General features: G+C 40.4%; 2 protein-coding genes across 2 annotated transcripts in view; both read left to right on the top strand.

The window, feature by feature from the left end:
* The window catches only part of LOC134658287 (fibulin-2-like), a 44,040-nt gene extending 35,085 nt beyond the window's left edge, over positions 1-8,955 (top strand). Inside the window, exons 25-28 of the mRNA XM_063513889.1 lie at positions 5,840-5,990; positions 7,133-7,253; positions 8,253-8,374; positions 8,719-8,955. Coding sequence (XP_063369959.1) covers positions 5,840-5,990; positions 7,133-7,253; positions 8,253-8,374; positions 8,719-8,881 — 557 coding nt within the window. The 3' untranslated portion in view covers positions 8,882-8,955. The remainder of the gene's footprint in view (positions 1-5,839; positions 5,991-7,132; positions 7,254-8,252; positions 8,375-8,718) is intronic.
* Positions 8,956-12,033: 3,078 nt separating this feature from the next.
* Positions 12,034-23,858, top strand: LOC134658531 (proton-coupled amino acid transporter-like protein pathetic). Its single transcript, XM_063514218.1, has 11 exons — positions 12,034-12,059; positions 12,689-12,800; positions 13,710-13,854; positions 15,264-15,394; positions 16,081-16,208; positions 17,582-17,698; positions 18,081-18,278; positions 19,723-19,828; positions 21,764-21,980; positions 23,063-23,141; positions 23,665-23,858. The coding sequence occupies exons 2-11, from the start codon at positions 12,733-12,735 to the stop codon at positions 23,856-23,858; spliced, it is 1,383 nt and encodes a 460-aa protein (XP_063370288.1). The 5' UTR covers positions 12,034-12,059; positions 12,689-12,732.
* Positions 23,859-25,298: the final 1,440 nt, after the last annotated feature.

Below are 25,298 nucleotides of genomic sequence, written 5' to 3'. Positions count from 1 at the left end.
TATTTTATTTGTTTAGGCTTACGTACTGACGAAAATTACTTTATTTTATTGTACATATTTTTAATATTATATTGTTTTACTATATGAACCTAGTTTCATTTTCTACCGCTCTAGTTAGCCGGTTACATTGGCGCCCAAAGGGTTTTCTGTCAGTACGTGGGTCTTTAAGTACTTGGATTGGGTTATGTACATAGGTACATACTTGTAAATACTATGAGTGTTTGTACATACCTTGTTATTCTTAGTTTTGTGTATTTATTAAGCATATAGGTACTAGATTTATTGGCGTTACCTATATTTGCAGTTTGCATTTTGCCTTTAAGTACATAGTATAACATAGTACCTATATAGTACATGTTATGTAGGTACTATCTATTTGTATGTGTGTCTGTATGTTTTTCTTCTAAATTGTGTATTTTATTCGTACATGCGTTGTTTCATAGGGATCTAATATGGATTTGTCGACTGTAAATGTAAATATGTTAAATAAGTCTGAACTTATTTACGAAATAAGTATCAGACAAGAAAAGCCTCTCGACACGGTTGTAGAACTGAGACAGCAGTTGAGTAACTTGTTGATTAAATATGCGGCTGAGGACTTGTCCTCTACTTTTTCAGTCGCTGATGACTTGACAGGCGCTGAAAAATCACTTTCCTTCATTGAGGATAAAATAATTTTATATGAAAGTACGGGTGACTCAAAACTTGTAAATAAAATTCAAGCCTATCTTGTACATATATATATGCGCCTTCAGCGTATTGATATTTCGGACTCTGAGCAGTATTGTAATACTTATAAAAGTCTCGTATCGAAATTCAGCGCCTTGAAAATGCGTTTTGATACAAAAAATGGCAACAGCGATTCTTCGTCTTCATTTGTTACCGCGAGCTCTGATAAAAGTTCAGAGGATAAACTCATTGTTCATTGTGACAGGACGGTAACTAGCGAGTTTCGGAAGTTTACATACGCGGGTAAAGGTTGTCCGCGTAGTTTTGTGCAGAAGGTTGAGGAATTTGCGATTTCTAGGAACTTGCCTAATAGTACCTTATTAAAACATTCCTATGAAATGTTTACGGATGCAGCACTTCACTGGTTCCGTGCCTACAAGGACAGTTTTTCCACCTGGGAAAGCTTAAAACTAAAACTGTTTGATGATTTTGGTATTCTGGATTATGACTATAAACTAATGCGTGAAATTCAGGATCGTACTCAGGGTAAGGATGAGTCGGTCGTTGGGTACTTTGCCGTTATGTCTGGTTTATTTGGCCGGCTCAGCTATACTATGCCGGAGACGGATAGGTTGCAAATCTTACTAAGAAATATCCGTCCTGAATACGATTGTATGGTAGCTCAAGCTGAGATTAAAACTATTGAGCACTTGAAGGCTGTATGTAGGAAGTATGAGGCGTGCCTTGATCGATCAAGGAACTTTAAGGAGCCTCCTACTGCCAGTCAGTCGTCTTTGACTGATGATTTTGTGTATAAACCTGTAAATAGTAAGTCAGTAAGTATAGTTAGTTCTAGTAAACAGTTTTGTGTGCGCTGTAGAGTGAATGGCCATTCTTTACGTTCATGTAAAGAACCACGCAAGATAGTGTGCTTTAAATGCGGCCAAGATGGCTACCGCAGCACTGAATGTCCTCAATGTAAAAAGTCTATTCATACTACTAGTATGCCAAAAAACGAGTGAACGAGGATCAAAGATTGGATGTAAATAATAGTGATAAGTTTTCACGTCGCGAGTGGGAAGATTGGCTATCTGTTGTTCGTCTTTTCATGTTGTCGTGTAAAACATCTTTGATCCTCTTTGACGATCAAAATGATCACGATCGGCCTTATGTAAATATTAATGTAAATAATTTGTCTCTCTGCGGTCTCTTAGACAGTGGGAGTTCTATTACTATACTTGGTAATAATTCTCACCATGTTTTACTAGAACGAGGCTTTGTTCTTAACACATCACAAAAACTCTCTGTGCGAGTTGCTAAAAAACAGAACGCTTCCGCTGACTCTATTGGTTATATTGACTTACCAGTATGTTTTGATAATAAATGTCTTAACATTACTGCACACGTTATCCCTGATATTTCTTCACATTTAATACTTGGTATTGATTTTTGGAAAGGATTTGGCCTTTTACCTAAATGTGTTACACACGCTAAACTGATGCGACCTTCTGACTGCTATACTTTAATTGCAAATAATGATAATAATACTACTACTAATAATAAACAAGTTTTTCCTTTCGAAGACTTGTCTCAAGAACAACAGGCTCAAGCTAATGATATTATATCGCGATTTCGTGAAGCGTCGACGGAATCTAGTCCACTCGGTCGCACGCATTTGGTTGAGCATCGTATTGATACTGGTGAACATGAACCTATAAGGCAGAGATGTTACAGACTCTCTCCTGAAAAACAAAAGGTGTTGGTAGAAGAAGTTGACAAGATGCTTGCTCTAGACATCATAGAGTCGTGCGAAAGTCCGTGGTTGAGTCCTGTTCTTGTCACTCCTAAAAAGGATGGAAGCTGGAGATTCTGTTTGGACAGTAGAAAACTTAACTCAGTTACTAAAAAAGACGCATATAAGTTGCCTTTTATAAATGAAATACTTGACAATTTACGTGATGCAAAATATCTATCTAGCATTGATATTGCCAAGGCGTTTTGGGAAGTGCCTCTGCGCGAAGAAGATAGGGATAAAACCGCGTTCTATGTAGCAGGCCGTGGCATGTATCGTTTTAAGGTCACTCCTTTCGGTCTTACGAATGCGCCCGCAACCCAGCAACGCCTAATGGATATGCTATTTACTCCTGAGTTTGAAAACCGCGTGTTTTGGTATTTAGATGATATTATTGTAATATCAAACAGTTTTGATGATCACATTTCCTTACTATCCCGAGTTTTGGACAAATTAAAATTTGCCCAGCTTACAATTAATTATGAGAAATCAGCGTTCTTCCGACGTGAGTTAAAATATCTAGGTTATATTGTTGACCACAAAGGCTTAAGAACGGACCCTGATAAAGTGAAGGCAATTCTTGATATTCCCGTTCCTACCACGAGACGTGAACTTAAAAAGTTTCTCGGTACGGCCAGCTGGTACAGGCGTTTTGTACCTAATTTTAGTACTTTGGCCGCTCCTCTTAATATGCTTACATCTACTGGTAAAAAGGCTCCTCCATTTAAATGGAATGAGGAGGCTAACATTGCCTTTGACAAAATAAAGCAAGCACTTGTGTCTAGTTCTGTATTGGCTTGTCCTGATTTTTCAAAAACATTTTCTGTCCATTGTGATGCTTCAAATTACGGCATAGGTGCAATGTTGACACAAGATGAAGACGGTATTGAAACACCTATAGCTTATTTTAGCCGTTCTTTATCAAAACAACAACAAAATTATTCAATAACGGAACGTGAGCTTTTGAGCGTTATTCTAGCATTGGAATACTGGCAATGTTATTTAGATAACGGTCAGAAATTCATTGTATATACTGACCATGCAGCTCTCAAATGGTTTTTAAGTTTAGACAACCCTACTGGGCGTTTGGCTCGTTGGAGCGTCCGTTTGTCTTCATTTAATTTTGAGATAAAACATAAAAAGGGTAAAGATCATGTGGTACCTGATGCTTTATCGCGCTCAGTACCAGTGGATTTGGTTTATGTTCAGTCTAACGACGACTGGTTTAATAACCTCTTACAAGGTTGCCAGGACAACCCTTCTGAATTTCCTGACTACAAAGTTGTAAATAATAACTTGTACAGACTTAAGCGAACTAGTTCTTTTCTGACTTCTGAATATGATTGGAAACTGGTAATACCAAAAGAAATGAGGCAAGATATTATTCATGAGAATCATTCACAGCCTACTGCTGGTCACTTTGGTATATTTAAAACGCATAAAAGAATTTCTTTGCGTTATTTCTGGCCTGGCATGTACAGGGACATTAGTAAATATATAGCAAAGTGTGAGACATGTTTAGCCTATAAGTACCAGAATCATCAAACTTTGGGGATAATGGGCAAGCCAAAGGAGTGTTGCAGACCGTTTCAGTGTTTGTCTATCGACCTTGTTGGCACATTACCAATGACTCGTAAACAAAATCGGTACATTTTAGTTGTCAATTGCTGCTTTTCCAAATACTGCTTAATATTTCCTATTAAAAAGGCAACGTCTAATATTATTTGTAAGATTTTAGAAGATTTTGTATTCTTGGTACACGGTTTTCCACGAACTGTTATAATGGACAATGGTGCTCAGTTTATTAGTAATGATTTACAGGATCTTTTTAGTAAATATCAAATTCCTGAAGTACATTTTACTCCTAAATATTGCCCTCAAGTGAATTCTGTTGAGCGATACAATCGAACCTTAATGACGGCTGTTAGCTCGTTTGTAGAGAACGATCATAGAAATTGGGATCTAAATATTCCTAAAATCCAATTTGCTATGAACACCAGTGTGAATGAAGTAACTGGGTTCAGTCCTGCTTTTCTGGTGTACGGTAGAGAGCTTGTTCCTTGCGGGTCATTCTATGGTGCCCCTAATTCAAGTGAAGTCGATTATGACGACCTCATTTTTGCACCGCGTGATAAATACGCTGAGAATTTAGGCCACTTGTCCCCTATTTTCGATAAAGTGCAAGCTGCAATTTGGGATGCACATGTAAAAAATTGTAAATATTATAATTTAAGGCGTAAACATGCAGAGTTTAATGAAGGTGATGTTGTTTGGCGTCGTAATTACCAGCTTAGTGATGCTGGTAAATATTTTACTGCAAAACTAGCGCCCAAATTTGTAAAATGTACTGTGTTAAAAAAGGTATCTCCTCTTGTATATGAACTAGCCGATTCTAATGGGCGTGCCTTGGGCAGATGGCACATTAAGGATCTGAAATTGTAAATATTGTAAATTATATTTTAGTGTATTTTTTTTTCTGGAATTTTCCCTCGTGTTGTATTCTGGAAAATTCTCCTGGGCGCGAGGGGTACTGTAACATGGCAAACCTGCATAGTGCAGCCACCGCGCGCACTGGCCGGTTGTAAAATAAAAACTAAGCCATTCGCCCGTCTTTTGTTTTTTCTCATCAATATTCAATTGGAATTCTGTTGCAAATTGCACAACTTTGATTTTATTTATTAAATGAGACTCGATGCTTATGATTTGTACTAAAAACTATATACGAAGGCTGCCACTAATGCAGGTAATATTTGTATAATTGTATATATAGTATTAAGTTTCTGTTTATGTTTAAATTAAACCTAATCCAAGTCTTATTTGTACGTCACTGGTTTCCTGTAACGAAATGAGGCTTGGGTTAGGTTCCGACCCGACGTCTAAGAACGTACGATTGTTGCAGCCTTTACTTCTGCCTTAAAACTGAAGAGGTACTTATTACTGTTGCTGTTTCTTTTGATGGATATTTGCTGCTGAAGTTTTTCTCTGCGTGGACCTTGCTGATGCGGTAGCACCCGCGGCCAGAATTGATCGTTTGGTTCGACAAAGATCGGGATGCAAGAACGTTAAGGCCAGTGACGATATTTTATTTGTTTAGGCTTACGTACTGACGAAAATTACTTTATTTTATTGTACATATTTTTAATATTATATTGTTTTACTATATGAACCTAGTTTCATTTTCTACCGCTCTAGTTAGCCGGTTACAAGACAAGAGTAGATGTACTGGTACAGCTTTTAACAAGCTAGATCATGTTTCCCTCTTATGTGTTTATGTTCTTAACACCAAATCGTGGTGTTTGATAAGTCTGAGCCCGGTAAGATTAATATACATTTATGTATGTAGTTTTCTTTGGATTAAAAATGAATATTCCTTACCAGACATCGATGAGTGCGAAACAGGCGAAGCCCCTTGCGCCAGCACCGCGGGTACAGTCTACGGCGGCGTCAGCGACGTCTGTCTCAACACTCGCGGCGGGTACCGCTGCGAGAGAATCACGTGTCCGAGGGGGTACCAGCTCGAGAGCAAACAGTAAGACCCTGAACTTATACCTCATTGCTCTTGCACAAGGTGCAGTGTACGGCGGCGTCAGCGACGTCTGTCTCAACACTCGCGGCGGGTACCGCTGCGACAGAATCGCGTGTCCGAGGGGGTACCAGCTCGAGAGCAAACAGTAAGACCCTGAACTTAAATCTTAACCTAACATAAAAGAGCTTCAACGCTAGACGCATTTCGAAATATGTTGTGCTGATATTCTATTAAAGATATGATTATGCTGGTATATCCCGTTTAAAGTTGTTGAAGCGTTTGTAGTGTGACGATTGTGCAATTTAATCGAGACAAGCAAGCGAGAGGTGTATACGTTTTGTTAAGTTCTCACAAACCATATATGAGTTATGCATCAAAATACCGTCCTCATAAAACCTGGTGGATTAGAAGAAGAAGAATAGAAAAATGTTTATTCTAAAAAGCATCTACATACAGCATACGAAGGAAATCTTATACACTATATATATACAGTTAAAATTACTTGTAGCTTATACTAACATGCAATAATTACAGTATTGATGCTGCTATTATATAGAGCCTACAAATGGAGACCACTCAGCATATGCTCTAACATATATACGCTACAGCGCTGGTCTTCCGTGAGATTAAATCTCTGAATGTTACAATTTTAAAACGACAATACTGTTCAATTCAATAACTTGAGGAGTGCCTAAAATAATCAGAAAGACAAGTGTATTTGGACCAAGCTAATAATCATATCAACTGTTTTTAGGGTTCCGTACCCAAAGGGTAAAAACGGGACCCTATTACTAAGACTCCGCTGTCCGTCCGTCCGTCCGTCCGTCCGTCCGTCCGTCCGTCCGTCCGTCCGTCCGTCCGTCCGTCCGTCTGTCACCAGGCTGTATCTCACGAACCGTGATAGCTAGACATTTGAAATTTTCACAGATGATGTATTTCTGTTGCCGCTATAACAACAAATACTAAAAACAGAATAAAATAAAGATTTAAGTGCCTCCGGGGGACCGAAGTTAAGCAACGTCGGGCGGGGTCAGTACTTGGATGGGTGACCGTTTTTTTGCTTGTTTCGCTCTATTTTTTGTTGTTGGTGCGGAACCCTCCGTGCGCGAGTCCTACTCGCACTTGGCCGGTTTTTTTGTTTTCAGCCGCTGCACAAAGATCGAGAAGGTATGTGCGCCCACCGACTGGGAGTGCGCGCACCAGCCTACCACATACTCCTTCAACTTCATCACCTTCGTCTCCAAGTTGTACATTCCTGATAACAAGGCAAGTTACAACATTAAATGGTTCTGAATAGGTATACGAATATAGCTCTTTCTTTTGATTTCAATAAACATTTTGAGATATTCTTTTGTAACCAAGTTACATTGACCTATTAGACGTACGGTCAAGGAATTTAATCACACTTGCCAGTCACAATAATAGTAGGGATGATGACACATGTTGAATTTTATAACAAAATCTAGTAAAATAGATAGCAAACGAGCAATTTATCACAATAATGTGGATATTAAAATAAAATATTGAAAAATTACAAAAATACAGGACCTGAAAGTTTCAAAATTTAAGTTTTTTTTAACTTCCAAAAACGATAAAAGTAAGGGTACCATTCGATTCCTTACATTTCATGCAATAAAATATTGTATAGCAACTATATACATAAACGCAATATTTCACCGACAAAAACGCAATTTTCTTGTTTTGTCCATACTAATACAAGATGGGCGATGACGTCACGGCCCTTGGCCGTTTTGTATAGGGCGTTTCGCGAGTGAAGTGCGACTGTCGGCCTTTGACTACAATTTCTGACTTTTGTGTTACTTTAATGCAATGGGTCCCATAGAGACATTTGATCCTAAAAACAAACCCGATCGATTGATACCATAAAAAAAAATTAGTCATGTAGCCTATTATGGAATCCCTAGCGGCTAAATATTGATTCTCACTGGGATAATGATAGAGGCAGGGATATTATGAAATCCCGTGATTTCAACTGCAACCAATGCCATCTCAATGGCTTAAATTTTCTTGTAATTTGCAGATCTAAATTGTACGCCATCTAATGATGCCGAATATTATTTAATTAAGGTTCAAAAGAAAAGATTAAAAATGTTTGACTGTGCAACAATAACTAAAATCAGTTTCGTGTTGAAGCGAAGGCACATTAAATATGATACATAGGTATTAATCTTGTGCTTTTATTTACTGACCTTAAATGTATTAGTTTCTTATTCCTATTTTAAAATAATAATTATTTGGCAACAGGTGGATCTATTCACAATGAAAGGTCCGGCATGGAAAGACGTGAGAGAAAACTTCGAGCTGCGATTAAAGGATGTCAACGCTCCGCCTACCGTCAAGGACAAGGCCGACATCAACGCTTTTCTGTAAGCATTATCGACATAAGTTTATGGCAAAAATTTAATTTTTGGTACAAGCTTTTATCGCTGACTGTACTTTTCTTTCAACAGGCAACTAACACTCATCGAGACAATTCTAAAATCCCCAAACACCTGTCTCCATCATCAGATCGGCTCGATGGTACCATAATATTGCATTGTCACCCCTTAAATGTGTCTGCACATTTTCAGCTCCATTGGAAGACTAGCAACTATTGCTGCTGATTGTAGAACAAAATTTTGAAGCATAGGCCACTTAGACCGTCTTTTTGCATCGAGATTATTGGCATGAATAAAATAAAGTCTAATTTATTTTCCTTGTTTGTTTACAGTTTGACGAAAACCGGACATCAGGGCATGGTGTCGCTGGTCCGGCCGCTGCAAGGCCCGCAGAGCATCGAACTCGAACTATCCATGGAACTGTACAGTGGCGACATCTTTGGGGGCATCGCTGTCGCCAAACTGTTCATCTTCGTGTCCGAACACGAGTTCTAGTCCTGGTTGTCACTTTAATTTAACCCCGTTGGAAATTTCGACCAAAAACTTTTTTAGAATGAGTTGAAGTAACTTACGCGTCTTTACTGTGGACATCAAAGCACTTAAATTGATTTAAATAACTTTCCTACTCTTTCTGCATTTTTTTCATAATCATTATAGGACAATCGAGCGCTGTGGGGGCTTGAACTCAGTATATCGGCAATTTTTTGTGTTTTTTTTACCCTTTTGGGTACTTAATACTTCTTAAAATTTGTACCTATTATAAAAGCATTAAAAATGGTACCCAAATCGTTACCTTTTGATACTGTCCACAGGAACGTTTTTTTCCGAACATTTTTATGATCTATTTGCTGGCCAAAAACCGAACATAAAAAGTCATACGTGAGACACAAGGGGTTAAAAAATAAGTTATGTCAAAAATGAAATTTTTGATACATTAATGTCGTTTTGATTGCGCGATCGACCAGTACCCGTCCCGTGAGTCACAGACAGTGCCAACACTGACATATGCGCCAACGTCTACCTAATTTACTTTCTATACATCTCGCTCGCACTAATATGTATAAGCGAGATGCATAGAAAGTAAGTTACGTTCACGCTAGCGTTTATGTCAGTGCCAAACTGGTGGTAGCCATACTGGGAACTCAAAACCTCTTCCAAATTGATCACTTGGGTGATCTAATGAGATGCTCTTGGTGATGTTCTGATGTTGATTCAGATTTTATTAAAAACCGGACAAGTGCGAGTCGGACTCGCCCACCGAGGGTTCCGTACTTATTAGTGTTCGTTGTTATAGCGGCAACAGAAATACATCACCTGAGAATGAATATTTTGTGAGCTTGTTTATGAAAAATCTGTTTCACTTAGAGTTTTAAGGAATATGTTTTTTTTTAAGTGAAAGTATACGAATACTTAATTAGGGAGGACAATAAATATTTTTCAATTAGACATTTGTTTTATTTTCTAACTCGAGTTAGTCTAAGAGACAATCAACACTAGCGTCTTGAACGTCTGCGCAGCGACGCCATTTTCCATAGCGCTGACGCCGACGTGTTTCAATAGGACCGTCTAATTATTTATTTGCACATAAGAAAACACACTGTACAAAAGGCGAACTTAAGGCGTTCTAATCATAATTCTGGAATCCTAAAGAGCTCCATTTACATCTAGGGTGTCCGCTGGGTGGCGCGGTTGCACGGAGCGGGTTAACAAACAATAGCATGATCGTTGCTAACTGGCGCGAACGCATGCGACGAATTTTACCTACAATGGCGCCAGCGCCAGCTAGGGTACGCCCTTTAGCGCGCCTGTACACGGCGCCGCCGCCGCACCTTCGCGCTATGGCGGCGGCGCGGCGGCGGGCTTTAAGCCCTTGCTACACGGTCGCCGACAAGCCTTCTAACCGTCTGACCTTGGTCTGTCCTTGGTCAGTTTTGGTCAAATTTTGTTGGAAACAACTGTCTACACGGTCCGTCCAGACCAAGGCCACGCGGTCTGAGGGGCTTGTCGGCGACCGTGTAGCAAGGGCTATACGTGTCTCGTGTTCATAGCGCGAAGGCAGGGGGGTGTCACTCCGCAGTTTAGGTACATTTGGCCGGCGCGCCCATCGGACAGGCGTATAGCAGTGGGCTGCCGCTCGGCGTGCACGATAGTTGTGTCACGTGGCGCTCGCGCAAAATTGAAAGTACACAATGGCTTCGAAACTTACTTCCGTGAGAATCAGACATACTATCTCCGGATAAAAAATGTATGTTTACATAATCAACGTTTGTAATTCCTACATATTTATCTTAAAAATAATAAATCAGTGGGTATAGGTATAAGTAGGTTTAAAAACTTGTCAAGTGATAACCCCGTGCCGACACTCACAGCTCGGTCATAAAACTGCGGCGCACAAAAGAGATTCACGGTTCGTGCGCGGTTATAAGTTTCAATTTTGCTTGCAGGCGGCGATATAGGTGTAATTTTATACCTAAATCTGACTTTTGTGAAGGAGTGAATTTTCTGTACGGTAGTACTATTAGTTATTCTGTGGCGAAGGTGCGGCGGCGGCGCGGCGGCGGCGGCGCGGCGGCGGGCTTTACGCGTCTCGTGTACATAGCGCGGAGGTGCGGCGGCGGTGCGGTGTCGGCACCGTGTACACGCGCCCTTACTTAGCCCTTAGTTCAGTGGTTCCTAACCTGGGGGCCATTACCCCCGTAGGGGTAAAACTGGTATTTTACGGGGGTAATTAGCTAACCTAATATAACAATACAACAAACGTACACATTTTATTTTTTATTACCAATTGGGAGGAGGGGAAAAATCAGGTTCCCTAGTTATAGTCATAGGGGTGACCGGACTGAAAAGGTTAGGAACCACTGCCTTAGTTAGTCCCATTCTGAAAACGTCCTGTTTTCAAAAAGTCCCTCCATCTATATTCTACCTCTTTCAAATAAGGTCAACATCAAGAAAAATAAGTCGTTCTGACAGACTTTTACTTTGAAAAACGAATATCACTACAAAATTTGTCATCTTGAAATATATTTTGATAATAACGATTTTAACCACATATTACAAGTTTTATTGACTGTTTATGAATAAAATATGGTAAGTGTTGGTATGTTTTGAGAGTAAATTGAAAATGGTAATGTTCAAATGGTTTAATGTAAACAGAATGGTTGAAAGAATACTAACTAGAATAGGTGAGTGTAAGTAATATTATCAGGTGAGTAGCACCCAACTGGTGAAAGTGCAAGTTTCTATTCTTCAATCTAGGAATCTAGAACCCTAAATGGCTCAATACGGAGCGTGACTACCTATATCGTGAAAGCCATCCTTGTGAGCCTTCGCGAACATAATTTATCCAGCGTGGCTATATGTGGCGTTCCATCACAGAAGGGTCATGTAACCGTCCCTTTTACGCATATATACCTAGCATAAGGAAGGACCCTTCTCTGATGGAAAGGTTCCTCATGCACAAGAAGTATAAGGCCCCTTCTTTTATGGAAAGCCACATTAGTCCGCTAATTTTCTCAAAGGTTAACTGGAAGAAATCCCTTAAAGGTTCGCCTTTGTACTGCCTATCCTGTGCCATAAATTTGTGTTTTGTACAATAAAGAGTTTATACATACATACATACATTTTCTACGCATTGTTCTTCAGGTTGGACAAGGCGGTGGAGGTTGGATATTTCGTAAGTATAATGTTTCTATGTTCTTACATCTCCAACCGTACCAACTTTTTTTACAAGCTTTTATTTAACTTGCAATGTTTGTAGTATGTTTGTTCGGGTCAAATCTTACAAGCTAAATTAGACCCACTTTTCATTATTGAATTGGGCTGAAACTTCACATACTTGTATAAGTTTGGTGACAGTCCAAAATTGTGATAATATCAAGCTGATCTCATGATGGACACGAGGTAGCCATGGGAGTCTGTGATAAAAAAAAGCTAAATAATTGTGTTTGGGTTTGTTAGTATGTACTCGAAGAGTATTAGTTGGCTGTTGAAGGAAAAGTACGTCAGCGATAAAAGCTTATATCAAAAATGAACTTGCCAGAAACTTATTTACTAGGTACTAAACGACAGATCTTGAATGTACAAGATTGCCTGTCAAATATCAAAAGTACGACCAAAATCGAAGTGACAATTGAAGTATTTAATCCAGCGGGCTCAGCACGGTTCCATTTTTATCTACTATCACTATGCCCGTCACTTTCGCACTTACATACTTGTTAGAACGTGACAGGCATGGTGATAAACGATAAAAATGCGACCGTGCTACTAGGGCAGAAATATGTAATATTATTGTAATTATTCCAGGAGACGATGAACGGTACTCGGGGAATAAAAGCCGTTTCAAAATCATGTCACGGACATTAGCCGAAGAAGAAGCTTACGATGTGAGACCCTTGCGGAAAGGAGTACGGAGCGGGTATGTAACGTATACGTCATCTGAACCCTTTACCGGGCTAAGGGCCACTTGTACCATCCCACTAACCCGGAGTTAACCGGTTAAACCAGTGTCAAATTGTCCTGGAAACCATGGTGACTCCAGGTTTAACCGGTTAACCCCGGGTTATTGATTGGTGCAAGTGGCCCTAAGGGATACATATTTCCCACATACGGCACTTTAAACATGTGTTCTGTTTTCGATCAGTAAGACTGGTAAAGGGTTCAGCCGGATCCAGACGGGTGTAACATGTAATGTAAAACTACGTGTAATATAGCATCAATGTGTGTCTATTCTATAGTACAGTCCGCAGCAGAAGTTGCTAAGCGGGCGAGGTGTTCAAAATTACTTTGACGCGCTCTTATTCTCTTAAAAATAAAGTTGCGTCCAGATCATTTTGAACACCTCGCCCGCGTAGCAGCTTCTGCTACTGTACTGGCAGGCGAATCCGGCACGACTCACGAGCGTTTAGGGTCTCCCCAGATATATCGACGCGGAATTGGCAAAAGCCGATAGGAAAAAGCTTTGTTTGCGCAATAAGAGCGAAAAAGTTGTCGTTCGGCTCGGCTCGCATCGGTAGACGCCTGCCGACGCGTCGACCGATCAAACCGGGGTTGGCTGATGACGGACACAGGAGGAGGCCATAGGAACTCTACCTATGATACAGTCAGCAGCAATAGTTGCTAAGCGGGCGAGGTGTTCAAAATAATCTTGACGCGACTTTATTGCTAAGAGAATAAGCGCGTCAAGGTAATTATGAACGCCTCGCCCGTTTAGCAACTTCTGCTGCTGACTGTACAACAACGCAACCTAATTGGTTTTGGGTTTGTTAAAATTGCGATAAAAGCTTGTATCAGAAATGAAATGTTTGTCAAAAAACGGCATTTTCAGGATATTGTTTTCGATAATGAACCTGGCCAAAGGCGCGCTCGGCGGAGGCGTGCTGGCCGGCCACGTGGCGTACATGACGGCAGGCTACCTCCCCGCAATCATCCTCAACTTGATTTACGGCGTCTACATGTGCTTCAACTTTTACGTGAGTTCATTTTATGTAGAAATCGGTAAAAGTACAGATGTTGTAGGACCTGCCCTGATTAGTAAACACTGGCTCGTTCACACAAACACGCACAGCAATGTGACACGTCCACCCTCGCCCTCGGCTCTCGTGTAACTGACGCGGCGCGGCTGGGTGTAGAATGGGGCATGAATGGGGCCAGTACAGCGGTGTGACAGCGCTACAACGCGATTGGTTAATGATAAGATAAGATAAGATAAGATAAAAGATAGTTTATTCAAGTAGGCATAATTACAATGCGCTTATGAACGTCAAATAAAGCTAGGTAGACCGGCTCCAACCCTACACCTCTGCCCCGAGAAGATTTAAATGAGTTCGCATCACGCGCGCGATTGGTAGCAACTAGTTACGTTAGACTGCACGATTGAATTCGTGAGTGACACCGCTGAACTAGTACCATGTACCATTTTTAGTGCCCCTAAGGCCCGTCATGAGATATACGTAAATGACGGATGTAGTGCATAATTGTTTTGCCGCATAACGGCTTTTGCCGCGGTCAAAATGTAGGATTTAGGGTCCGCATCGCCTATTTACAATGTAGTTTTTTTAATTCTACGAGTAGGTACCTATGTAAATTAGTATAGTTTCAGGCCTTTTTTTCGTCCAGGAACAGAAAGTTGAAATCCTGAAATGTTGACTTTGGCTTGAACTTAACTAGACGGAGCCCCGCTTCGCGGGACTCCTATTTCTAGGCGATTTGCCCTTCGGGCATCTGAAGCTACCTAACAGTATCTACCTATTGATTTAGTCTGATATCCGTGAAAACATTAATCAACATTTTGAGAATCCAACATTTCGATAATTCATCATTAAGAGAATTCAACTTTCTGTTCCTGGAGGCTTTTTTAATCTCTACATATGTAAAGATAAATAAAGATCCTAGAGATAGTTATGACTATGTATCAACAGTATAAGTGTTTTGGCATATCTAGAGCTGTAAACTTATACCTGTATTTATTTAAAGAATAAAGAATTAGGTGCAATCAGGGATCGAAACCGGTTTTTTGCAACAACTTCGAAATAACCGTATTTTTCGAATTATTTATTACTCGAAATATAGGACTCAGTTGTGTTTTTATGTAACGACTTCGTCACACTTCAGTGAGATACGATTTTTCAAAAGTAACCAGACTCCGATGACATTCAATTTGGCATTTGTTATGGGTAAAACAAAGAGGGTGACCATAAATGTCGTAAATAAATTGAAACCTTTTTTTAAACAGAATAAAATAAATTAAAGTTAATCTCACAAATACTGGTACCTACGAAAGAGTTGTTTATAACTTACTGTATGCGTAGGCTTGATCCTGCTCACGTCTCCTGAATCACCCTGTATAAGTAGGTAATATTTATTTATCTCTTTATTTCAGATTTTAGTGTTGTCCGCACAAAGGCTGTGTCGCCGATGTCACGTGGCTTCCATGACGTATCCCGACGTTGGCGAGGCTGCGTTCGCTCTGTTCCCCAATCCCAAGGTTGCAAGATGGTCGACTTGCTACAGGTTATAATTATCGTAATCTGTCTCTTAGCTATTCGACATTAACATACAGGCCTATTCGAACGTGCACTGATATCAAACCGATATTTTTATGAAGAAGGCAAACAAACAACCCTAATAGTACCTATACTATATCATATCAAGTAGTGCGCACGAAATGTACTGACTTTTTTAGGATTCCGTACCTCAAAAGGAAAAAAACGGAACCCTTATAGGTTCACTCGTGTTTCTGTCTGTCTGTCTGTCCGTCTGTCACGGCCTATTTTCTCCGAAAATACTGGACCAATTAAGTCCAACACATATGTAAGTTTGTGACCCAAAGATGGACGTGTAACGTAAATAAATAAATTTTAAATATGGAGGCCATTTTTGGGGGGTACATGAGAAAATTAAAAAATAAGATTTTTGAAACTATATCGTCTTACATATCAATTTTTTTTAGAATAAATACTTTAGCAGTTATTCAAGAAAATAGGCAAAAAAGCCAGTCTAAAATTTTGAAAAAAATACACATAATAGTTCTTTAGCTATTATAGATGACGGGAAAACCTATTAGAAATGTGCAGTCAAGCGTGAGTCGGACTTAATGTAAGGAACCCTTGGAACGCGAGTCCGACTCGCACTTGGCCGGGTTTTTTTAATATCAAATCAATGGCGGCGAAAAGTTAAAAAAAAAGTTATTGTTGTAGAAAATGGATCGATGTCATAACGTGTTTGAACCTGTTCGGCTCTTGCGCGGCGTATCAGCTAATGGTGGCCAAAACTATAAAACAATTGGCAGAAGACACCCAGGAGAGCATTCTAGAGGGTCGACATGGTTCGTATTTTACAAGCTTTTATTAACTTGCAATAAATTCAAAAGTGGAAATATTACTGCCCTCGGCGAGACCAGGCCGCGTAGTTAGGGTTTGCACGACGGATCCGAAATGTATGGGAAGATCCGCGGATCCGGATCCAGATCCGGATAATTTCATACATTCCGGATCCGGATTGCAAACCCTACGCGTAGTCAACATATATATATGCCAATCGCTTACGCTCTGTAGCCATCGAAACGCAACTGTCACTGTCGCACTAATATGGAAGAGTGATAGAGATACACAAAGCGTTTCGTTTTCGAAGCGATAGCGATTGTCAGCTTGGATAGGCTGGCTGAACCCACGGCCCCTGGATCGACACTTGGATGCTAATTATTATTATTATTTTTAATTGTATAATCTTAATTTATAGTTCGACTTTATTTCCTTTTGTATTATTTTTGGAATTGATATTTGAAATTTTATATACCTAACTTGACATGAAATATGATCTAGATGTAAGTGATTTTAAAATGTAAGTGCAATGTTTCTGAAAATATAAATAATAAATATGATATAATGTATAAAATTAAGAATATTAGATATGAGTTTAGAATTTTTTTGGGATTATTGTAAATTAAAATAATTATGTATGACATTGCAATGCCCTGCCCGCCCTTATGACTCTAAATGTACCTAGGTTATAAGATCTGTACTACACTATGGTTGCAATAAATAAATGACTAAATGACACTCCAGCGCTCTGCCAACCAAACCACCAAGACCTCATCTCATCCAACGAATTTTCCCACCATATGGGTCTAGGGAACCCTAGCCACATCTACCGTAAGAGCGTTACACTTCTTAAACGGCTACCGGAGTTCCAAGTCATACTTATTGGAAATTTGGGGATATTATGTAATTTTAAGATTAGTGTTATTTATTTTTAGTTTAAGGTTTAAAGTTGTATAGCTTAGTTATATAAAAAAAAAGCGCTGGTGGCCTAACGGTGAGAGCGTACGACTTGCAATCCGGAGGTCGCGGGGTCAAACCCCGGCTCGTACCAATGAGTTTTTCGGAACTTATGTACGAAATATCATTTGATATTTACCAGTCGCTTTTCGGTGAAGGAAAACATCGTGAGGGAACCGGACTAACCCCAATAAGGCCTAGTTTAACCTCTGGGTTGGAAGGTCAGATGGCAATCGCTTTCGTAAAAACTAGTGCCTACGCCAATTCCTGGGATTAGTTGCCAAGCGGACCCCAGGCTCCCATAAGCCGTGGCCAAAATGTCGGGACAACGCGAGGAAGATGAAGAAGTTTAGTTATATAATTGAATATTTGTTAAACTTGTATGTTAATATTTATAGTTATATATCCTTATTGTTTTCAGGATTACCACATTTGCGTGCGTATATTGCTTTTATGATCGTCCCATTTATCATCATCTGTTTAATTACGGAAATTAAATACTTGGCGCCATTTTCGATTGCTGCAAATGTTGTAATAGGTTAGTAAAAATTAATTTTTACTCTGCAACGTGAAGTGGGGTAATTTAGAAAGCGGGGTAAATTCGAAACCGGGGTATTAAAAAAGTCAGAGGCCTTGGTAAGCTTTACAATAGCGCTAAAGTATGAATTGCTTCTGGTTTTATGGATATTTTCCAATTTTCAAAATTATCCCGCTTTCGATTTTTTTCGTAATTTCTTCGTAACCGCTACACCGATTTTTATGATACTTTGTATACTGGTTCTAAATACCCTAATGCATATGTACTGTAAATTTCGGCTTTGTCCAATGGCTAGAGATACCCTGTATAGCAGAAACTGTCCCCCGTGGTATCGAGATTTAAGCGTGTAAATAAATACAGAAATTAAAATTTTAACTTTCAGCGTTAGCGATAATAATTACCTGCGTATACGCCCACAAAAACAACCCGGGCTTCGAGAACATGGTGGTGGCGAATAGTTTTATGGACGTGATCAAATACACCGGCATGGCCGTGTTCAGTATGTCGTGCGCGGGAGTCGTCATACCGGTGGAAAACAACATGAAAGAACCTAACAAGTTTGGTATTGTGTTATTTACCGGTAAGTTTTACCCACAGACAAGACATCCTCTAGACTGAGCATAGTAACGCTACCCCCTCTGCCACAAATATACGGTAGTTTTACTCCATATTCGAGTCATGTGTCAGAATCCCGTGCCGTGATTGGTCCGTGTCTTTGAACGGACCAATCACGGCACGGGACTCGCTTCACCTCGTCCCCCGCACCCCAGTTGGCACCGCACCCATTTTTGGCAGCATCGGTTTCATGAAATAATTGCTCTAAACTCCGTCTAGAGGATTCCTAGTCTATGCTCTAGACTAAACATGTAGCCAACTTGCCACTTATGTTTCCAACACTTGTCACTTACCCTCGAAAGCGCAGCTCTCGCGTATTCAAGCAAGCCAGAGGCAGAAAGACCTGTTGAGCGACACAACTCCCCAGGAGCACTCGGGGACACGTACCCATCAACTCCCATGACCCCACAGGGTCACTACTCTCCAGGAACTCGTTACATAACCTACCCTGCGTATAGGGTTAACCCCTTACACAGAAAATATAACTGTGGTGTGGACTGTGGATGCACCTCACAGACAAGACATCCTCCAGACTGAGCATAGTAGCGCTACCCCCTCTGCCACAAATATACAGTAGTTTTACTCCATTTTCGAGTCAGTGTCTTTGTGTGACGTCCGTGTCTTTGAACGGACCAATCACGGCACGGGACTCGCTCACCTCGTCCCCCGCACCCCAGTATTTTTGGCAGCATCGGTTTCATGAAATAATTGCTCTAAACTCCGTCTAGAGTACTTGCCATCATCCATCATACTTAAAACAAAAACGCATCTCTACTAGAAGAATAACGGTTCGAAATCGAATGAGAAAGGAATGTCGAATGGTTAAAGGGTAAGTAGTATTTTATACAATCGTGATATAATGGAGAGCTTTTCAGTCGAGTACCGTGTTTAGGCAACGAAGCTTGCTGAGTTGCCTAAGGAAGGTACGAGATTGAAAAGCTTGATTATATCACTATTGTATACAATACTTTTTCTACGAGTCAACAAAAAAAATACTTAATACTTAAATAGGTAAAAAAACCAAAAGTATATAGCTAAGATGCGCGAGCAGCCGCGATACCTTCATACTCGTACGCGACCCGGCCCCCGCGCCCCGCGCCTCGGCCGGTTGGTCAACGACACCTTCTCGTAACTCATGAGGCCCTGGTACTTGCTCCGCGCTTTCGATTGGTCAATATCATTATAGTTGACTAAACTGTATCGAAATGAATATTATAGTTGCCTAAACAGTATCGAAATGAATATTAAGTATAGTTGCCTAAACAGTATCGAAATGAATATTATAGTTGAGTTGGGGTCCCATAGTGAAAAAAGTATGCGATTTCACTTTGGTATACGAAGTCTTAATTGAAGCATTGCAGTCGACTAGTAGAAAAATTAATAAATAAAACCAAATGATTATTTTGCAGGCTACATTTTCATCATAGGCGCTGTGTTCTTAGCTTCTTTTTTCGGATATGTTGCGTTTTTGGACAAGTGTGAGTCGCCGATAACAATGAATTTTCCATTGACCATGTAAGTATTTCACATTAATCTACAGTTGTGTGCAATATGCATAAATAGGTATTATCATAGAGAAAAAAATACATAGAGTGCTCACTCCATCCATACATCAGTTTTAGTACCAAAAGACTATTAGCATCTAGCATCGAGTAGCGGAACATTCAATCAGGGATGTTGCGGATGCCGATTTTTTGACATCCGCGGATGCGGATGCGGATGCGGATTTTTAAAGGCTCACATCCGCGGATGCGGATGCGGATGCGGATGTCAAGATAGTACCATAAAAAACGTCAAATATTACATTTTAGGAATTTTTATTTCAAAAAACCAGCCAAGTGCGAGTCGGACTCGCGTTCCAAGGGTTCCGTACATTAAGTCCCACTCACGCTTGACTGCTCATTTCTAATAGGTTTTTTTGGTTAATGACTAAATTACCTAGCAGTCTAGCATGCTAAGACGTTCCTGTACCGACCTGTTCCACATCCGCATCCGCATTAAATCCGCATCGATTTTATGCGGATGCGGATGCGGATGCGGATGTTGAAAATAATGCGGAAGTTCCGCGGTTGCGGATGCGGATGCGGATATTCGCAACATCCCTGCTATCAATACTGCTACTTGACAATAGATGTAGCACCGACCGGAAAGTCTTATGCTGTTGAGATAAGACTTTCCGGTCGGTACTACATCTATTGTCAAGTAGCAGTACTGATAGTTCCGCTACTCGATGCTAGATGTAGACACTGAAATTAATAGTCTGAATTGATGTATGGAGTGAGCACTCTTGTCTTACTATATTTCTCTATGGTATTATAAAGGTATATCGTTGCCTGAGTACCCGCAGCACAAGCCTTTTCGAGCTTACGAATGGGGCTTAGTCAATCGGTGTAAGAATGTCCTACATTTATTTATTTACTAGCTTTTGCCCGCGACTTCGTTTGCGTGGAATTAGTGACAGCAGCTCAGTATATATAGCGCCTGGATAATGCCAATAGCGTCATTCAATTTGCGCATTTCTTACTTCAATTATTAGGCAATTCATTAAGTGTAAGGCCTGAGTGGACGCCCGAAGCGGAGCGTTCGGCGGGGTGTGTAGCGTGGCGTCGGGCTCACAAGTAATTTGAGCAGCGTGCACTAAGACCGCTGCTATACGCTTGCATTTGTTTAACATGCACGCCGCACGCCCCGCCCCGCTGCACGCCCAACTCGAGCGTCCACTCAGGCCCTACACTAACTCTTTCAATTCCACCCCGCCTTTGCACTCTCTTCAGGGATGATTTCCGACATAAAAACTAAATATCCTATGCCCTTCTCCGGGACTCAAACTACATATATCTATGCCAAATTTCAACTAAATCGATTCAGCGGTTTAAGCGTGAATATTAGATAACAGACAGACAGACACTTTCGCATTTATAATATTACTAGCGACCCGCCCCGGCTTCGCACGGGTTAACAAATTATACATTAAACCTTCCTCTTGAATCACTCTATCTATTTAAAAAACCGCATCATAATCCGTTGCGTAGCTTTAAAGATCTAAGCTTACATAGGGCCAGACAGACAGCGGGAAGCGACTTTGTTAACAAGCTTTTATTAGGTCGACCTGTACGTATGTAACTATGTAATGGAATCTTGCAAGTTTAATTTGATCCACTTCCCGGTTTCCGATTGAGCTGAAATTTTGCATACACATGTAAGTCGGGTGACAATGCAATATTATGGTACCACCGAGCTGATCTGATGATGGAGACAGGAGGTGGCCATAGGAACTCTGTGATGAAACAACGCAACCTAATTGTGTTAGGGGTTTTTAGAATTGTCTCGATGAGTATTAGTTGTCTGTCGTAAGAAAAGTACAGTCAGCGATAAAAGCTTGTACCAAAAATGAAATTTTTGACAAAAACTTATTTTATACTATGTAGTGATAGTATGGATTTATTTCAGGGGCCCAAAAGTCCTGAAAGGTTTCATCGCGGTCATGATCTACGTGACGCATGCAGTCAACTTTTTCATGCCGTTCAACTGCGTGTTCTTCTACCTGAAGCCTAAGTTTAAGCCTGAGAAACAATACAAGATGGAACTTTTGTTCCGAGCGATTATAGTGATCATTATATCCTTGGTCGCTATTGCGTTTCCCAGTGTTGATGCCTTGATGGGATTTGTAAGTAATACCACACAGATTATATAATAGTTCTTACGAACAGATACTTATCTCTCAAAGAAAACGCAAATACCTACCGTTTTGATACCTACACAAAAATACAATGGAGTGACCTTCAACGCGCCGCACCCCGCACTGCGCGTGCCAGCTCAACGCTAGGGTTGCCGACGTTTAGAAATTATAAATAAAATACCTACTTAAACAGCGGAGTGAAATAATATAAAATCTAAAGCTAAAATTATGTATTTTATCATTAATTTACAATTGTTTTACATAATAATGTAATGCATGTTTTTTTCCTTCTCTAAGAGTACTTTCCGCTGTAAAGATAAGAACCTACTGTCGTTAAAATAAACTTTACCTACCAACAAGAACTTAAAAGTTTGCTGCATATTTCAACTATGTAGATATCGAACTATATATGTGTCATAATAAACACTACACGTCTAAAGAAATTCAATAGTACCTACCTACCTACGTAGCTTGACTAGCTTGTAACTATCGTAAAAATTGGCAGTGCGGCGCGCGGTGACGTGCGTGCGTGAGCGCGTGTGGCAACCAATTGGCTTGCTTTTCTACCGTGAACGGGAACAGTTTCGTAGGTATAAATCCGAGCTCGCGCGGAGAGTTCCATAGGCCTGGTAATACGGAGTGTAATTATTGAATTTCACCTGTCGTGTGTCACATATGTAACATTGCCCACCCAATATCCCTTACTATATCCTCATGGCACGCCTGGATGGCATAATGATATGTTAGATAAAAACGGTTAAAATAAGCTAACACAAAACGAATACGCTCGATTCAAAAGTTAGTTGGAAAAATTCATCATGAAACTCATTTGGCAATACTCGAAATTTGTTACCTTTTGGAACAAAGGGCCAACGGGAGTTTATCAGGAGCTTTGCGCGACTGGCGGCGGCAACCATATGTTGGAGCGAGACACAGCGATCGAACCTTTCGTTCCCACCTATAGTTGCTGCCGCCGCCGCTGCCGGTCGCGCAATGTCGTGGCCACGTGGCGCCTAGTGACATCTGCCGATTTTTTTTTATTGCTGAACCTACTTAAAATATTTTTTCAGCTGGGCTGTTTCTGCCTCTCGAACATGGCTTTTATCTGTCCGAACACAATCTACGTATTGGTGCACTACGAGCGACCAGGTATAATACATTACACGCACTCTAGCGCCTCGCCTTGAGAATTGAGGCGTGTTCAGATATTTGTGAGCACCTTGGCCGCTCCGATATATCTGATGGCGTACAGTACCTACATATAAGTCCATCTAAATATGAGCAGAACTCCTTTTGCTTATGATATTAGTTGTAAATTGTTTTAGTAGGTACTACCTAGTAGGTGCATTTTTCGTCAGTAGCGACTGATAGTTCCACTACTTGACGTTAGATGTCGACTACGAAATAACTCGCGGTTTGGTAAGAAACCTGATGTATGGAGTTACCACTCTTTCTTTACTTATATTTCTCTATGGTTTTGACATCATTTTTTGACGTGATAACGTCTTATAAATCGAGTAGGTACTAATAGTGATGTGCTTAGGGGTTTCAAGTAATACTACGAAATAACGCTAGATGGCGTTAACCTCAATTATACATAGTGCTGCAGACATTTTGCAATAGTGATTGAGTTTTCACTTCAGCCGGAGTGCAACCCGTTGTTTTTTTCTAGGTAAGAACAAAAAGTGGTTGATCTGGCGCGCCGTTCTGCTCTCGCTGTTCGGAGTGTTCATCCTCTTCTGTGGCTCCTTCGTCAGCGGCAAGGACCTCGTGTTCACGGTGTTCAAGAAGAAGCCAGAAGGAACGACGACCACCGAGGCGGGCGCGGTGGTGGCAGAACCTCCTCCTGCTGAAGAGGCTACATAGAGGGGCCATTTTATTTAGCCCATCAACGTGCACACTAGCGCCACTGCTAATAATCGTGATTATTTCAATTTAACGAAAGATATTAAAAAAAGGGGGCTGCTACGTACTGTATCTTGTATTAAAGTACCTTCTGAATACACCAAACTAGTTTCTGGATTCGTCAATCTATAAACTTAAAACAAAAACGGCCGTTTTAACTTTGGACACCTGGATTGATGAATCCAGCAACATGGAAACTATGGAGTTTGATGTGTTCAAAAGGTACTTTAATACAATATACAGTACGTAGCGGCCCCCTTTTTTAAATATATTTCGTTAAATTTAAATAATTGCGATTATTTAGCAGTGGCGCTAGTGTGCACGTTGAATGGTCTCTTAAAGTTGTCCCCTACACCTTTTTTTTCAAAATTGAGATGGTTTATGTTATTTCTACTCACAATCATGAGCTCTTTTGATCCTAATAGGAGATAAAAAGTGTCCCAAAATTTCCATACATTTTTCGAAGTTTCCATTCCGTGACCGCCATACAAAGTCTATGAAAAATGGTAACGGAATGGGAAAAAACCTTGGGACACTTTTTTTCTCCTATTAGGACAGAAAGAGCTCGTGATTCTGAGTAGAAATAACATAGAAATTCACAAATTAAAAAAGAAAAGTATAGGGGACAACTTTAAATAAAACGGCCCAGAGAAATATGAGTGCTCACTCCATACATCAGTTTTGGTACCAAAAAGACTATTATTTTCATAGTCGACATCTAGCATCGAGTTGCGGAATTATCAGTACTGCTACTTGACACTACCGGTCGGTGCTACATCTATTTTCAAGTAGCAGTACTGATAGTTCCGCAACTCGATGCTAGATGTCGACTATGAAAATAATAATATTTTTGGTACCAAAACTGATGTATGGAGTGAGCAATCTATGTATTTTTTTCTCTATGGGGCTGAGGAGCTGCGGGCGCAGTATGGTGGCATTTTTATTGCCTGTCACTTTCGCACTTACTTGCTAGAACGTGACAGGCATGGTGACAAGCTATAAAAATGAGCACGTGTTAACATTTTTTATGTTAAATTTCTAGTTTGAACTACGATATCTTTCGATCCTAATGCCACTAGCGTTTTTTGAGCATTTGCGTCTAGGCAGCGCCATGGAAAATGATGTCGCGGCCCAGTTGTCCCAACGTTGCGTCGAGCAGCAGCCATAGAGTTGACTATAAGACGCTGACGCTCAGGAGACGCTAGTGTGGGGTAGCCTTAAAGCCAAGGATAATGTCCCACGGCACGCGGGCGGGACTTCGCTTGACATTTCTGGCAGCATCACGAAACACCTGGGGCCCGTTTCTCAAAAGCTTGTACAACTTGTAATACAAGTGGAAGTCCCTTTCTAACAAAAGTTGTCATAAAGTGCCATCCGCTTGTATTACAGGTTACAAGCTTT

This window comes from Cydia amplana, chromosome 22 (genome assembly GCF_948474715.1).
Source record: "Cydia amplana chromosome 22, ilCydAmpl1.1, whole genome shotgun sequence".
NCBI lineage: Eukaryota > Metazoa > Arthropoda > Insecta > Lepidoptera > Tortricidae > Cydia > Cydia amplana.
This window is presented reverse-complemented; position numbering and strand designations above follow the sequence as displayed.